Below are 14,293 nucleotides of genomic sequence, written 5' to 3'. Positions count from 1 at the left end.
CCGCCAGCGCCAGGTCACGACCACAGAAGCAGCCAAGCAGGCCTCCCGAGTGGCCGAGTCCGTGTTCCGTGGTCCCACCTTCACGGGACGTCACGACAACCTGGCCCTCATGTCAGAGATACTTTTGCATATCGCCATATCCAATCGGCTGTCCCTGTCATCGATTCAATGGCTATGTAATTTTTCACTGACACGTGAGCCATCTAAGTCGGTGCGTGCAATGGCCCACATGGCGGTGACAGGTACGAAGGTTAGCATCCCCTGTCGCGAACTCGCGATGTTGTATTGTTGCGGACACACGCAGCGCAAGGCTCATTTCTTCCCCACTTTACTTTTGTCGGTTTGATTTAATTCCGGACCCCTTCTCGAGTCATCAATCCTGACGAGGGCCGACCGGAATGGCCTCGTCGTCCTCCTCCTCCGGCGCCGGCCGCGTCGCCGGTACCCTAGCTCTGCGTAGGGGTTCGGCGGCGGCGGCGGCGGCGGCATCGCTGATCCCGGGGCTCCCGGACGACGTCGCGGCCGTCATCCTCTGCCTGCTCACTTTCCCCGACCAGTCCCGCCTCCGCGCCACCTCCCGCGCGTGGCGCCTGCTCCTCTCCGCGGCCTCGCTGCTCCCGCTCCGCCGCAGCCTCCGCCTCCCTCGCCGGCACCTCCTCTGCCTCTTCCCCACCGACCCCTCCCTCGCCTCGCCGATCCTGCTCGACCCCGCCGCCCCCACCGCCTGGTGGCCCCTCCCGCCGCTCCCCTGCTCCCCGCAGCTCTACGGCCTCGCCAACTTCGCGGCTCTCGCCGTCGGCCGCCACCTCTACGTCCTCGGCGGGTCGTGCTTCGACGCCCGCAGCTACCCCCTGGGGCACCCCTCCCCATCCGCCGCCGCATACCGGCTCGACCTCGCCCACTCCCGACACTACTGGGAGCGCCTCCCCGACATGCAAGTCCCGCGCGGGAGCTTCGCCTGTGCCCCCGCGCCCAGTGGCGACGGGGTCATCGTCGCCGGTGGCGGCTCCCGACACCCCACGTTTCCCTCCAACGGCAGCCGCACCGACAGCACCGAGTGGTATGACGCCACCGCGCGCTCGTGGCGCGTTGCCGCCTCGATGCCCCGTGATCGGGCTGGGTGCGTGGGGTTCGTGGCTCACGGTGCTGGGGACGGCGGTGAGGATGAGTTCTGGGTGATGGGCGGCTACGACGGGTACACCACACTCGCGGGAGTGGTGCCAAATGACGTGTACTGCCGGAACGCGGTGGCGCTCGGGCTCTGGAGCGGGAAGTGGAGGGAGATCGGAAACATGTGGGAGGAAGGGGAGAGGAGGCGGCTTGGACCTGTTGCAGCTTTATCTGCGGATGATGGAAGGATTACTGAGGTGTTCATGCTCGATGGCAACGATGTCTTCAGGTCAGTCAAATTGTCTTCGATTTGCCTTCAAAATTGCTTGTACTTTTTAGTACACGTATTTCTGTTTGCTTGATTGCTTCGATTTGATTGTTTTTTATGGTGTTGTTGGTAATGTCAAGTTTGAATGTTTGTTTGGTAACCTAGCTTCCAGTTTTACTTGCAGTTGCACAGTGACCACGTTCCTGTTTGTTGCAGTTCTTCAGTTTAGTTAATAAATTCACACTACCATCTGTTACTGAAAAATTTGAACAATTTCTTGTTATCAGTGAACATTTCCTTACATTCGCTGCCCATGACTGCTTGATTTGCTTCAATTCAGTGATCCGATTTTATGGTTTTTTTAATCAATAATCCAGGTTTTAACAATTGCTTGGTAAGCTAGGGTGTGTTTGGTCTGTGCCAGAGTGTGCCCAAGCTAGCCAAGCCAATTTTGGCGCACCAATTTTAGCCACCATGTGGTCAGTTGCCGATTTTGTCTTGGTAGCCTTCACCTTTGGTCACCTTAGTTCATTTTGGTGGCCAAATCCTAGGCCACCGATTTGATGGCCATAATTTGTCTTGGCTAAGAGGTGGCAAGTTTGGTAGCTTCCTCTATTTTTTGTGTAGTTGCATATAAGAGGTGGTCAGTTTGGAAAGCCTAGTGCCCAGGAAGGATACATTTCGATATTTGGGATGAATGCTACAACGAGATGGGGATATTGATGAGGATGTTAGTCATAGAATCAAAGCAGGGTGGATGAAGTGGTGCCAAGCATCAGGAATTTTATATGACAAGAGGGTACCATTGAAGCTAAAAGGCAAGTTTTATAGGACGGCGATTAGACCTGCAATGTTGTATGGTGCAGAATGTTGGCCTACAAAAAGACGACATGTCCAGTAGATAAGTGTTACGGAAATGCAAATGTTGCGTTGGATTTGTGGTCATACGAGAAGGGATCGAGTCCGGAATAAGGATATACATGATAGGTTAGGGGTAGCACCAATTGAAGAAAAGCTTATCCAACTTCGGCTGAGATGGTTTGGACATGTCCAACGAAGGCCTCTGGAGGCACCGGTGCGTAGTGGAATCCTAAGGTGTGACAATAATGTGAAGAGAGGCAGAGGAAGACCAAAATTGACATGGGAAGAGGCAATAAAAGGAAATTTGGAGGGATGGAATATACCCAAAGATTTAGCCCTGGATAGGAGTGCTTGGAAAACAGCTATTCATGTGCCGAACCCTGATTTGTGGCTCTTGTTGGGTTTCAACTCTAGCCTACCCCAACTTGCTTGGGACTAAAATTGCTTGGGATTGAAAGGCTATGTTGTTGTTGTTGTTGCATATTGTACACATTCCTGTTTGGTTGCAATGCTTCAGTTTAGTTGTCAGATTCACACGATTGGTCATTACTGTAGGTTTTCAACATGTATACCTGATTGTGTAGTCACCAATGTTGCACAATAATGAAATTAATTGTGCATGCGCGGAAATTAAAGGATTAACAGGGATCAGCTTTTCACTTTGGATAGTTCAGGTGTTGTCCATATTGCTGAGTATCTGATTGTTTATGATGTTAAGACAAACTAGTGCGTGCATTTTTAAAAATTAATACATTAATAATTTTGTGCTACTTCCTGTTATGTGCACCAAGACTGGTTCTTCCACTGAGACTTACTCTCTTGTGCTCCTGTTATGTCTTACAAAGATCCCATGGAGAAATCATTATGTCTAAGTTCTGTTACACTCATTTCAATAGAAATGGCTAAGAATATTTGATGGAAGAATATGTAGACTCTGTTGACTGGATACAAAGTATATGTAGGCTTTCATAGGCAGCTGTCATCCTAATTACTGTCATGAAAGATGATCAAGTGGGACTGTGTCATGAAATTTAGGAAGCTAATATTTTGTAATCCGAAATTATCTATTGTTTGCAATGGCAAAATACTTGCAACCAAGGAACTTGGATTTATCATCAGCTCATCTGTTATACTGAAATGCTCTCATAGGACATCATATCTTCTCTTTTTTGCGTTTTGTTCTTATAAGATAGCACTTGTTAATTCACTGGCACATCTACAAAAAGGGAAGCTGTGGGATATTCAACCTACAAAGTTTAATATACATCTAAAATGCAAACTTGCTTGAACATCCAAAACCATTGACTCAGTCACCTGTTTAAAACTTCAAATGCCTGAAGTCAGATTGTACTAGCGGGAATCCAGTTTGGAATACTAGCACATTTTTTAGGATTGTTTCATTATTATATTTACTGAATTGCAGTAAAGTTCTGTTGTTGCCCTGCTTTCATGCATCATTCCAGTTCATTTGATTGGAGAGAATGACAACCCTAGTGGCTAGTGAACTTAAAAATAAAAGATCTGAATTCAAAATAACTTTGTTATTTACTTTGCCAAGTTCCAGCCTTACCCATACACTGAAATGGCTTTAGGATTCACTAATTAGTAATTACTATAGTAGTGTGTCACAAAGCCTTTTTTGTCTATAAATTAAAATGTAAAGGAAGAAGTCCATGGTACTACCCTAAACAATCCACTTTGTCTGCTTTACACCCTGAGCAAAATTTCAGCTCCATTTACTCTCCCAAACTATTTCAGTTGGTCCAATACTCCAACCTACCCCCTAATGAGATTTTTTTTTTATTTCTCCAAGTATAAGTTGAGTTTTAAGTCCAGATTTGCAGTGTGACAAAGCAGTGGTTTGTTAGAGTTAAGTCCTGATGGTGATAGAATAATGTATTAGTGGTGCCTATGTGCACTTAGTGCCTGTGAGCACTTGTATCCGTGGGTGGTTCGTGCCTGCGTGCACCTATCACCAATTACTGCTTTAGATGCTCTTTAGATGCTTTGCTTAGCTTGTAAGCCACCTACCCAAGGTTGGCTATAAATATGTACCCCAAGCTGCCTTTGTGGCTGTGGTTAATGGAAAAGATCATTTTGGGCCAACATGGTTTCCCCTTATTTAATTTTTGGGTGCCATCGAATCAACAACCATCTCATCCTTGACCTGTATTCACTGATCCTCTTTTATACTTTAGAGGACAACATGTCTGTTCAGTTGTTTGTTCCCTTTTTTTGGGCGTTGCTGATAATAGGTTAAGCTAAGTGCAATGGATAATTAGTGTATCGATTTGTGTGACAATAAGGTGCATCATAACAAGATCATCACAAGCTGTGCTTATTCAACCATGTTCCCTGAATACAACATGTTATAGGTGAATACAGTTTGCTTTAACAAAGTAATACTGTGGTCACTTTGCCGGCCTTTCCAAGGGCACATTGTGATTTACATGTTTATCGTACTGCTCATGTCATTGTTAAGTTGGTCTCATGTGGCGAAAATGCTCCTTGGTTCTGAGGACATATCCGAAAGAGATTCTTAATTTTCTTGTGTCCTAGTTGCTGTCATATCAAGTGTTCTTGTTTATTTGATTTTGATATGTCGGTTGGGGTTAGGTAGAGAGCAAAGAAGGCATGTTGATGAATGAATTCTTGATTGAGTTTGTTGCTGTCAAAGTTAGCTGCTTCCATGAAAGTATTAGAGAAAAGTTGATGTAAAGTAATTGTCTTTCTATATCGTTACTTGTGAATATCTAGTTAAAAAAATTAAACCATTTACTATCCAAAGCAAAACCGAACTTGATGTAAAGCTACAATAGTTTATAGGACAACTGTGAGGGTAGTTATATCACAACTGCTGAAGTGGTGCCTAGATTGTGTTCTATTCCAAAATCCAAACTAGTCTATTTTTGCATGGCTTTATGGTCTGAACAGTTAGGCAAAGCTTATCCGAAAATGTAGGACTCCTAATGAATCAAGAAGGTGGTGTGTTGAAGATGTCAAGCATCATATTAGATGTTATAAATACATATTAAGTTCTTACTTGTTATAGGAAGCATTAGTTTGTACCATCCCTATACGGTTACCTGATTATTGCATTTAGGTTATCAGTGGTGCTGGTCATAGGTGCTGTGTTGATATTTTACTACAATCCTGAGCTGTATTTGCTTATTTGGCAATCATAGATTATGGATATTAAGATTTTTATGGATATCTTTTAGTTGCAACAATATTTCAATTTGCATAGTTAGCTCAAATGTGAGGAAAGTGTAAGTATGACACTCATAACAACTGCACACTTGTAAGTGGTGCTCTGGTGAATTAGTTTACCAGTATGATGCTAATTGATTCAGAACACTTGCCTTTAATATGCTGCCAAAAATTTCACTGCACACATTTGTGCTCCATTGAGCAAACAATAACTGTGGCATAGATTGGATCAGTTCAGTTCTGTATGCCCTTATCTCCTTTGTGACAAGGGGTCATCTAATGCCATAATGTCTGTAAGTAGTAAATGTGCTCATTGCACACTTCAATGATGCAAATTGCAAACATGCACGTGCAATGCATGCTTTTATTCGTGAGGTGATGGAGGATGGATTAGTGATATATGTTCTTGATTATAGGTGTGTTAATGGTGACTAAGGGACACATTAATATTATAGATTGTTGGGTAAGACAGGACACAAAATCTATGATTAGATGTAGACATACTGTGAATCGGATGGATTGAATTGACCTGTATACACTAATTCACTAGGGTCAACCAGTGTACGCTAACATCAGTTTATCATTGGATGTAGAAAAGAAACCAACTAATGAACTAATGCCTTTTACATTGGTACAGATAACTTGGATTAAAATATGCCATGCTCAGAAACTTGAATGACTTAAAATGTGCAAAAAAGACTGATGAATTAGATGATGGTCCAATATGATATAACGTTCTCAAGATGCCACTTAACTAGTAGGTGAGGCATATACCAAGAACTGGTAGGATCTTCCACTGGGATCAATGCTTGAACTGTAAAAGGTCCATGTAGGTGAATGAGAAGATAAGCTAATATATGCTTTTATTTTCACATAGCCACCTACGATTAAGCTTGGTTTATGTCCTGAGTTACTAGGATGATTTGTTTTGAACCTATAATGTATGGATTTTTGGCTATGGTTTAGCTATTTCCTACCCTACTTAAGAACTAAAACATTGGCTTGTCTTTTTACCGTGTTGTTATTTGCTCTATTAAAATGTGGCCGGTGGGAAGTTGTCCTTATTAATAATTACCTGAACTGTTTCTATTGTTTAAATGTGAACCTGAGAATAAATTATTTCTTTGCTAAACAAAGAAAAGTGAGTCTTAGGCACTTTGCTATTATGTGCTACAAAAGGCATGGATGATTCTTGATTTATGCAAATGTGCTTTCTTATGGCAAGATTGTAGACCTTGTGACATCTCCAAGTCAATACAATGCCACATTCACTGGGTTTTCCGGTTGTGTATATAGTCTGCTAATTTTGACCCTGATTGGGGTCAGATAGATCATGCAGCTGTTCTAAGCATTCTACCTGGACAACTAATGTTCCTATTAAGCTCTAGTTTCTATGGCTGGAACATAAAAAAAAAATAGTTTAGTTTCTTGTATGATACTGTAATTAAAGGAAAGCTGCCTATTAGAAAGAACTATTTTGGTGACTAATCAGGATTTCCACCTCAAAACTTGATGGTGAATGATGCCCACATTGGGCATCTTCTGTTGGATTGGCATCAATATGTTGATGTGGGTAAAAGAGGACTGAACAGAAGAAATATTTGAAAAGTAAATATCATTCCATGATTGCTCATACATGTTCCTCTGAATGCATGCTTATTTTCTGTATATACATGCTTCTCTCGTGTATTTGCCTTGTTTTAGTCCTGCCCTGATGTTTGTTGCTCTCACCATCATGTAGCTATGCGCTGTTAAGCAATTTTTCTGTTCTTGTGCAAAGCTCCCTCGAATAAAGAGATGGCAATGTGAGGATGTTCAGTTTTTTGCAAAATATATGCACATAATATTAATGCGTGTGAACATAGGAATGTGTATACTGTATATGTTCTAGGGTTGTGTGACATAGTGGTTCGTATCGAGTTGGCTACTGTGCTGAAGGTGGCAATGGCTTGAAGGGTATTAGGGGGGCGCAATTGAGAGGGGAAAGATCTGTAATAGATTGAACAAGAACTTTAGACTGCGAGAAAGAATCCTTCTTATCTTGTCCATAATAGATACATGTTATCCCTTTTATAGGAGTGACTTAATTTTGTAAGGTGTGCCTTTAACTACTGTGCATATACACCGTGCCAGAGGGTGAGATGGATTGATATGGCAAACTTACATCCTTGTTGCCTGGTTCATACTTGATAATGACTGCATGCTATGCCTTTTATAGGGATGGTACGATTTTATAGGGAATAGTCACTGTATGTATTTTTTTCCTTTTAACTATGCAATGACTATAGCTCTTGGGTTCTGAATTGTTAATCTGCTACAAATTTATATTACCTGTGGCTGTGGTTAACGAACTTGTGAATGTATGTTTTAACACAACATGGGAATTCATGTGGAACTGTGTGGACTCGAGTTTCATTTCCACAAAGCTCGCAAGAACATACTGACATGGCATAGCGAAAAGTTCCTTTGATAGTTTATATGAACATGCAACTGATGGCTTGTTTGCTCCAACATATCATTTTCTTTCCGTCCTTTAAGTTGTTCACTTGTTCTTTTCTTACTGAAATGTGGTTGTTCATGTTTTTGGAGATCACAAGATGTGAATGCTGAAGAGTGAAAAGCTGTAATTAGGAATTTGACCTTTTCGTTTGAGCTCATAGTTGTGCTGTTAGTTTTCAGGCCCATTCATACCATGCTATGTTTACCATCTGGAGTCATCGTCCTTTGGCTCAATACGCAAAAATGTTACTGATAGTTTGAACATTGCTGTGTTCAGGTATGACTTTGCTTTGAACAGGTGGCTGAGAGAGGCTACCATGAGGAGGATGATCCCGAATACTGAATCTTGCGGTTTCGTATCGATGAATGGGGAACTGTACGTGCTCAGATCTGCAAAAGTTCCTGTTGAACCCTCAGGTCCATGGAGGCAGCTGAAGAAGAAGCTGGCTCTGGAGTTCCAGGTGTACAACCCTGGGACAAAGAAATGGAGAGTGCTCACCACACATCCACCTGTCCATGCACCCATTGATTTCAGGACTGCAGCTCTCTGTACAGTTGAGTTGTAGATCCATTGATGGTCACCGTTAACTGTATAGATTCAGGTAGCAAGCTGAACATTGGATAGCAAATGCAACCCCAAAAATGCCTTACAACTTCAAGGGGCTCCGGTAAGATAGTTCGTGGAGGTTGTTAGGTGCCAGCGTGTATATACATGGAAGTAACATTGGTTGTACAGCAAAAGAACAGGTATCTTTGGTGCTGCATGTGTGTTCGTTCGTGAATCTTGTTTGTTTTTTTTTCTTCGGATGCCATGCAGTTTCTCTAGTTGTTCGTGTTGTAATAACCTCAAAAACAAATGATGTCACTGTGGCTACGTGCGGCGGGCTTCTGGTGTTTGTGGGCATGCTATACTACTGGTGACATATTTCAATGTTTGAGTATGAAAGATCTGGTCCCAAATTTTTCTTTGTTTTGTAGGCCGCGAGATAACTACGATTTGACGGAGAACTGATGGACAAAGCAGAGGCGATCTGAAATTGGAAGTGAAGATGATGCAAACGTTTTTGGGTTTCGAACCACAGTACAGTCTGTTCTGTTTGGTGCATAAACGAAACCCCATAAGCAAAGAGTTTGTCCCCTTTGTTTGTGAAAAATGCTTTGGGCGCCCTACCTTAAAATAACTCTCAACTAAGATGCGATTCAAGTTGAATTAAGCGGGTAACACAGTACAATACATGGTTTCTAGAGGTGATACTTGACAGAAATATGTTTTGAGTACAACTATGGACTTGACGGCTACGCATGCATGCAGAATTGCTGATGCCTCATATTTGTAGACTCGAGTATATGGAGCAGATCTTCACAGCTCTTTTCATGCCTGCTTTGTCCTAGAGAGAAGAGAGGAAACAAAAGTTTAAAGCGGCGTCGCCATGATGGACCTTGGATTGTTCTCCGTTCTCGGTCTCCTCGCGCGAGGGCGGCCAGACGAGGTGATCGAGTGCGGCAGCGCGCCGAGATGGAAGCATTGGGCCAGTGCGCGTCCGATCGATCGAGTGCGGCAGCTGGCCCGGCCGCCCGGCGTCGGGCTCCGGGTTCGTCCGAGGCCGAATGGCATGATACGCTTTGAACGGGTTGATGTTCGTGCCAAATGATTAGGCGTGTCTCATCTACGATTTGTACTACTGTCTCGGTGTCTCCGATCAGAAATACCAAGTCCGTTTAGGCTCGTCACCATTTACTTTTGACCACAAATATAAAATAAATTTATATAGATTGACAACACTGTCGGTATTACTAGATTCGTTGTGAAAAATATCTTCAGAATATGTAACTCTTTTCTTTTAAGACAGTTTGTTTTTATAGATATTACTTAGGGGGTGTTTGGATACTCGGTGCTAAACTTTAGCAGTGTCACATCGGATGTTCAAATGCTAATTAGGAGGACTAAACATGAGCTAATTATAAAACTAATTGCAGAATCCTATGCTAATTCGCGAGACGAATCTATTAAATCTAATTAATCCATCATTAGCAAATAGTTACTGTAGCACCATATTGTCAAATCATGAACTAATTAGGCTTAATAGATTCGTCTCGCGAATTAGACTCCATCTGTGCATTAGTTTTGTAATTAGCATATGTTTAATACTTCTAATTAGCATCCAAACATCCGATGTGACAGTGCTAAATTTAAATGGGTGTATCCAAACACCCCCAACATAGATGTGTGGTATTGGAGACCGTGTCAAAATCGTGATGGAGTTATATTTTCTGATCCGGACGGAGCAAGTTCTTCCTCTATCACAAATACTGTATTAGTTTATCTAGGTTCTTAATTATTCAAATTTGACTAGCAAACCATCTAAACTAAATTAAATGGTGGAAAAATACAATATGTGATAACCCAATATCACATACAATGTTTTTCTTTAAAGTGTTTGTTATAGACCATTTGTTGTGTAAGAACTGAATGAGATGTATCTAGTCATTCTATTTTTATTAGTCATATTGCATATATTGTTTCTATTGTTACAGTCAAACATACTCATATTGTAGCATTCTATTTCTAATTTAATTTATCTTTTTAATCATTCTTTATTTTATTATGAATATGGAAATGGTTTTGACGGGAGGTGTGTCATATACCAATTTTACTAAATATAGTGAAGAAATCTAAATAATCTTTAGATCAATCCAAGATTCTTATTCCCAAATAAAAAAGAAATAGAATAGAAAAAAGTTCATTTTACTTCCCTCACATGCTCACTCTCTTACTTTGTCCGATTAACCCCCGAACAAAATGTAGTCTCGATTGACTCTCCTCGAACTATCTTTTAATTTTTCGTGTACACGTTGATTTTAAATTCAAACTTTGGAAGGGGACTTGTAACATGATGCTTAATGTTAGAAAATTTTCATGATTATGTTTTATGTAGATTTGTATCACTAGGATCAATTTCGTATTGAATGTTGGAAAATAAATATGAAAAAATTATGTTTAGAACTCAACTTGTCGTGGAGAAAAAATAAAAATCTCATTAAGAGATAGGTTGGACTAACTTAAATGGTTCATGAAAATAAATCGGGTAAGGAAATTGTTCGGGAGCCGGCTCAATCACGAGTCACGACCAATGACCCATCCGCTGACGGCTCACCGCTGCACTCAGCTCACGTCTCTAGGAGGAGACGGCCGTGAGGCAGAGAACAATCCAAGATCCACCACGACGTACGTGCCCTACGCCCCGGCCCAGCTTCTTTAAACTTTTGCTTTCGTTTCTCTCGGGGTAGGATCGGAGGAGGAAAAAGAGCAGGAAAGCGCGCGGCAGAAGGACGGGAAAGAAGGGAACGCGCAGAGATCCGGCCGTCCACGGGCACGGTCACGAGCTGTGTGCCGGGCGGGGCGGGGCGGTCAACAGAGGCCATGATGGTCGCCCGTGCATGCATGGTTTCCAAACTCCTATCATGATCTTCGCGAACCCCAACGTGCACTCAGTAGCCCAGCCCGGCCTCCTAGTACTAAAATGTGCCCTGCTCCCTTTTCAAATTTTAAAACGCCGCTAGCTACTGGAGCAGCAGCAGCTAGCAGTGCAGGCTGCCTGCAGAAGGGGTGGATCGAATCCAGCGGGGGTGCCGTGCGCGCGCGCCTAGCGAGGCATGCACGCACGCATATAGGAGTATGATCATAATGGCCGGCCGGCCATTTCGTGGCGCCCAAAGAAGATCTCGCGCGGGCGGGTCCGGAGCCGTGCCAGATCGGGCGCCATCATGACGCACCCCCCCCCCCCCCCCCCCCCCCCCAAACTCTTTTGACGATTAGGCAGGCAGACCCTCGGCCACCTCGCTCGCTGATCCACCGCGCCAAACGCTACAGGTTGCTGCCGCGCGCGCGGGGCGACGGAGCGAGCGAGAGACCCGCGCCGTCGGGCGTCCGAGGCACGCCGGGGAAGCCCACGCGTGACACAGCGGCGGCCGGCTAGCTCTCCGCTGCAGCGTGCATGCACATGCATGCGGGCGCTTGTTGCGCGCGCGTGGCGTGGCGATCGACGCCCTGTGTGGCGGGAGGCATGATGCAGGCGTGCGCGCACGCACCAATCGAATCGATCGGCGGGGGCGACTGCTCGTGCCTAGTGTGCTGTAGTGCTCGAGCTGGTATGGTATGGTAGAGCAACAACAGCGCAATACACTAGCTAGCTAGTGCATGCTCTCGCTCGTGCAGCCACCACTAACGCATCGTCCGCGAGGGGCCGACGCGGCGCCAACCACCAATCAGGCGAGGCAAGGCAACCCGATGCTACTCGCTCACCTCGCCGCTCTGCCGAGCTTGCGGTTGCCTCGGCGCGAGGTCGCGTGATGGCGGCGATGATGACGGCGCCCAGCCCATCGATCCATGCATCCTGCCACCGCCCGCGCGCGGCCCGACAGGTACACGCCTCGAGGGGGAGCTAGTGTGCCGTGCGCGCGCGCCCTGGACGTCGTGGCCCCGCCGTTCCGGTGGGGGGCGCCCCCGTTCGCGGGACGAAATGATGGCCTCCTCCTCGCTCGCTCGCTCGCTAGCCTCTCGGCTTGCATGGACCGCCACACAGAATCACCACCACGCCACGCGCTCCAGCTTCGCTTCCCCTCCCGCTAGGGTGCCGTGCCGCGCCGCGTGCCCTCCGCCAGCCTAGCGCGCGCGATCTCAGCTAGCTCGCCGTCACCGTGGCAGATGATGGCCTGCACTGCACCGCACGGGCCCGCACATACTAACAGAGTAGATGCATGGCAGCACTGACGTAGCAGCATTAGCTAATAATCAGATGGTGGAGCATGTAATTTAAAGATTATTCTCATTGTTGGGTGAAATTTTGAAAAGCTGGGAGGGGAGACAGGTTTCTTGCAGATGCCAAGTGCGATTGATGGTCTGCGCGGACTGTCATGCGCCCCACTAAGCTAAGATCGACGCGATGATGATGGGCCAGCAGGGACTGACTCCGGCCGTGGACGTCGTCGTGGTTTAGTTTGGTGCACGAGGTGTATATATATGTGCGCCTGGCCCCAGGCCACGGCCGGCCGGGCATGTGGGCCAAGATGTTCCCCATGTTCTTGTTAATTCCCTTCTAGCTAGGGGGAGTACTACTCGAGTTCATTGTAACGCAAAAGGAAGGTAGAAACATACCATCAGCACGTTCCATGCCGTACATCCAAGGGAATTGGATTCCGTCAGTACAGTGTATTTTATTTCCTTATCCCTTCGCGTTCTGCTGGGCCATGAGCAGCGTCACAACAATTGTGACTCAATAATTTTTTCCTTTTTGGGATAATTGTGTTTCTCTGATATAGAAAAGAGATTTGCTATACATCTGTCAACAAATTTAGAGGGAGAACGAATTTCTTACCATAGGATTCAGTTGGAGATTCGTGTGGTCCTCTCCTCCGGCGATGGTCAACTCCAGTGAACTTGATTTGGGTTAGGGTTTTGGACTTTTGGGAGAGATTTTGTGGCTTTCCAATTGTAGAAGGTTGCCAATATGGCGGAGGAGGCAGGCGGCAAGGCAGCAGGGGTGCCGCCCGCCGCGGTGGTAGAGGACGATGGTTGGGCGGAGCATGCGGTGGGGGAGTCCAATTTGGCCGGATTAGGGAGGGAGCAGTCGCGTGGGTGGCAACTCTGGTGGCGGTGGTGCCGTCGGAGTAGAGCGGGGCGAAGGAGGAGGCGGGGGAGCACGATCAGGTTGAATCGTGCGAAAGTGTCGCGGCGGCGGAAGATACCGATGTTGAAGCCAAAGGGGTAAAGAAAGAGGAGAGGAGGGAATCTGAGATGTTGATGCTACATCCGATGGTAAAAAATTTGACAGATTTGATAAATAGAGAGTCCCTGTAGAAAATACTACGAGATGTTGGCGACAGTATAGTACGTCGCCGTTGGATTTGGATATAGCTATCTAGCTCTTTTGATCAACGAAGTACGTAGCATCTAGGGGTACATTGAAAATTGGATACGAGATGGAACATTCCGTTTAATTTGGATACCACGTAGAATACCTTAAAGGCAGACCACGGGCACCATTAAACTAGGGAGTAGTGGCTGGTCTCAGTGACACATTAAATAATGCATTCATGTAGGGCTAATCCTAGTGGAAGTTTCATAGATGTTTCACATTAAATACAGTGATATATTAGTATATGCGATGACATGGTACGGAAATTATTAAGTGAGAGGGGGAAAATTTCATCAGGATGAAACTATGTATGCATTGCTTCCAAGACTATGAAACTTATTGAAACTTGTATTAGGGGTTATAGAGTTTCATCTCATCTGATCATATCCAATCACATGTCTTGCAGTTAAATGATATGGACAACTTATGA

General features: G+C 45.0%; 1 protein-coding gene across 1 annotated transcript; it reads left to right on the top strand.

Annotated features, from left to right (window-relative positions):
* Nucleotides 1-317: 317 nt before the first annotated feature.
* On the top strand, nucleotides 318-8,879 carry LOC117849447 (F-box/kelch-repeat protein OR23). The gene is made up of 2 exons (XM_034731008.2): nucleotides 318-1,399; nucleotides 8,226-8,879. Exons 1-2 carry the CDS (start codon nucleotides 399-401, stop codon nucleotides 8,512-8,514), a joined length of 1,290 nt encoding a protein of 429 aa, XP_034586899.1. The 5' UTR covers nucleotides 318-398; the 3' UTR covers nucleotides 8,515-8,879.
* The last annotated feature ends 5,414 nt before the right edge of the window (nucleotides 8,880-14,293 follow it).

This window comes from Setaria viridis, chromosome 1 (assembly GCF_005286985.2).
Source record: "Setaria viridis chromosome 1, Setaria_viridis_v4.0, whole genome shotgun sequence".
Lineage (NCBI taxonomy): Eukaryota > Viridiplantae > Streptophyta > Magnoliopsida > Poales > Poaceae > Setaria > Setaria viridis.
Note: the sequence above shows the minus strand (reverse complement) of the source record. Positions and strands in the feature narration are given on the sequence as shown.

What these genes read in the sequence shown, in the direction of transcription:
- LOC117849447 (XM_034731008.2), top strand. Translation starts at nt 399, where the DNA reads ATGGCCTCGTCGTCCTCCTCCTCCGGCGCCGGCCGCGTCGCCGGTACC. An exon ending in GATGGCAACGATGTCTTCAG is followed by an intron (nt 1,400 to 8,225) that starts GTCAGTCAAATT and finishes TGCTGTGTTCAG; the next exon opens with GTATGACTTTGCTTTGAACA.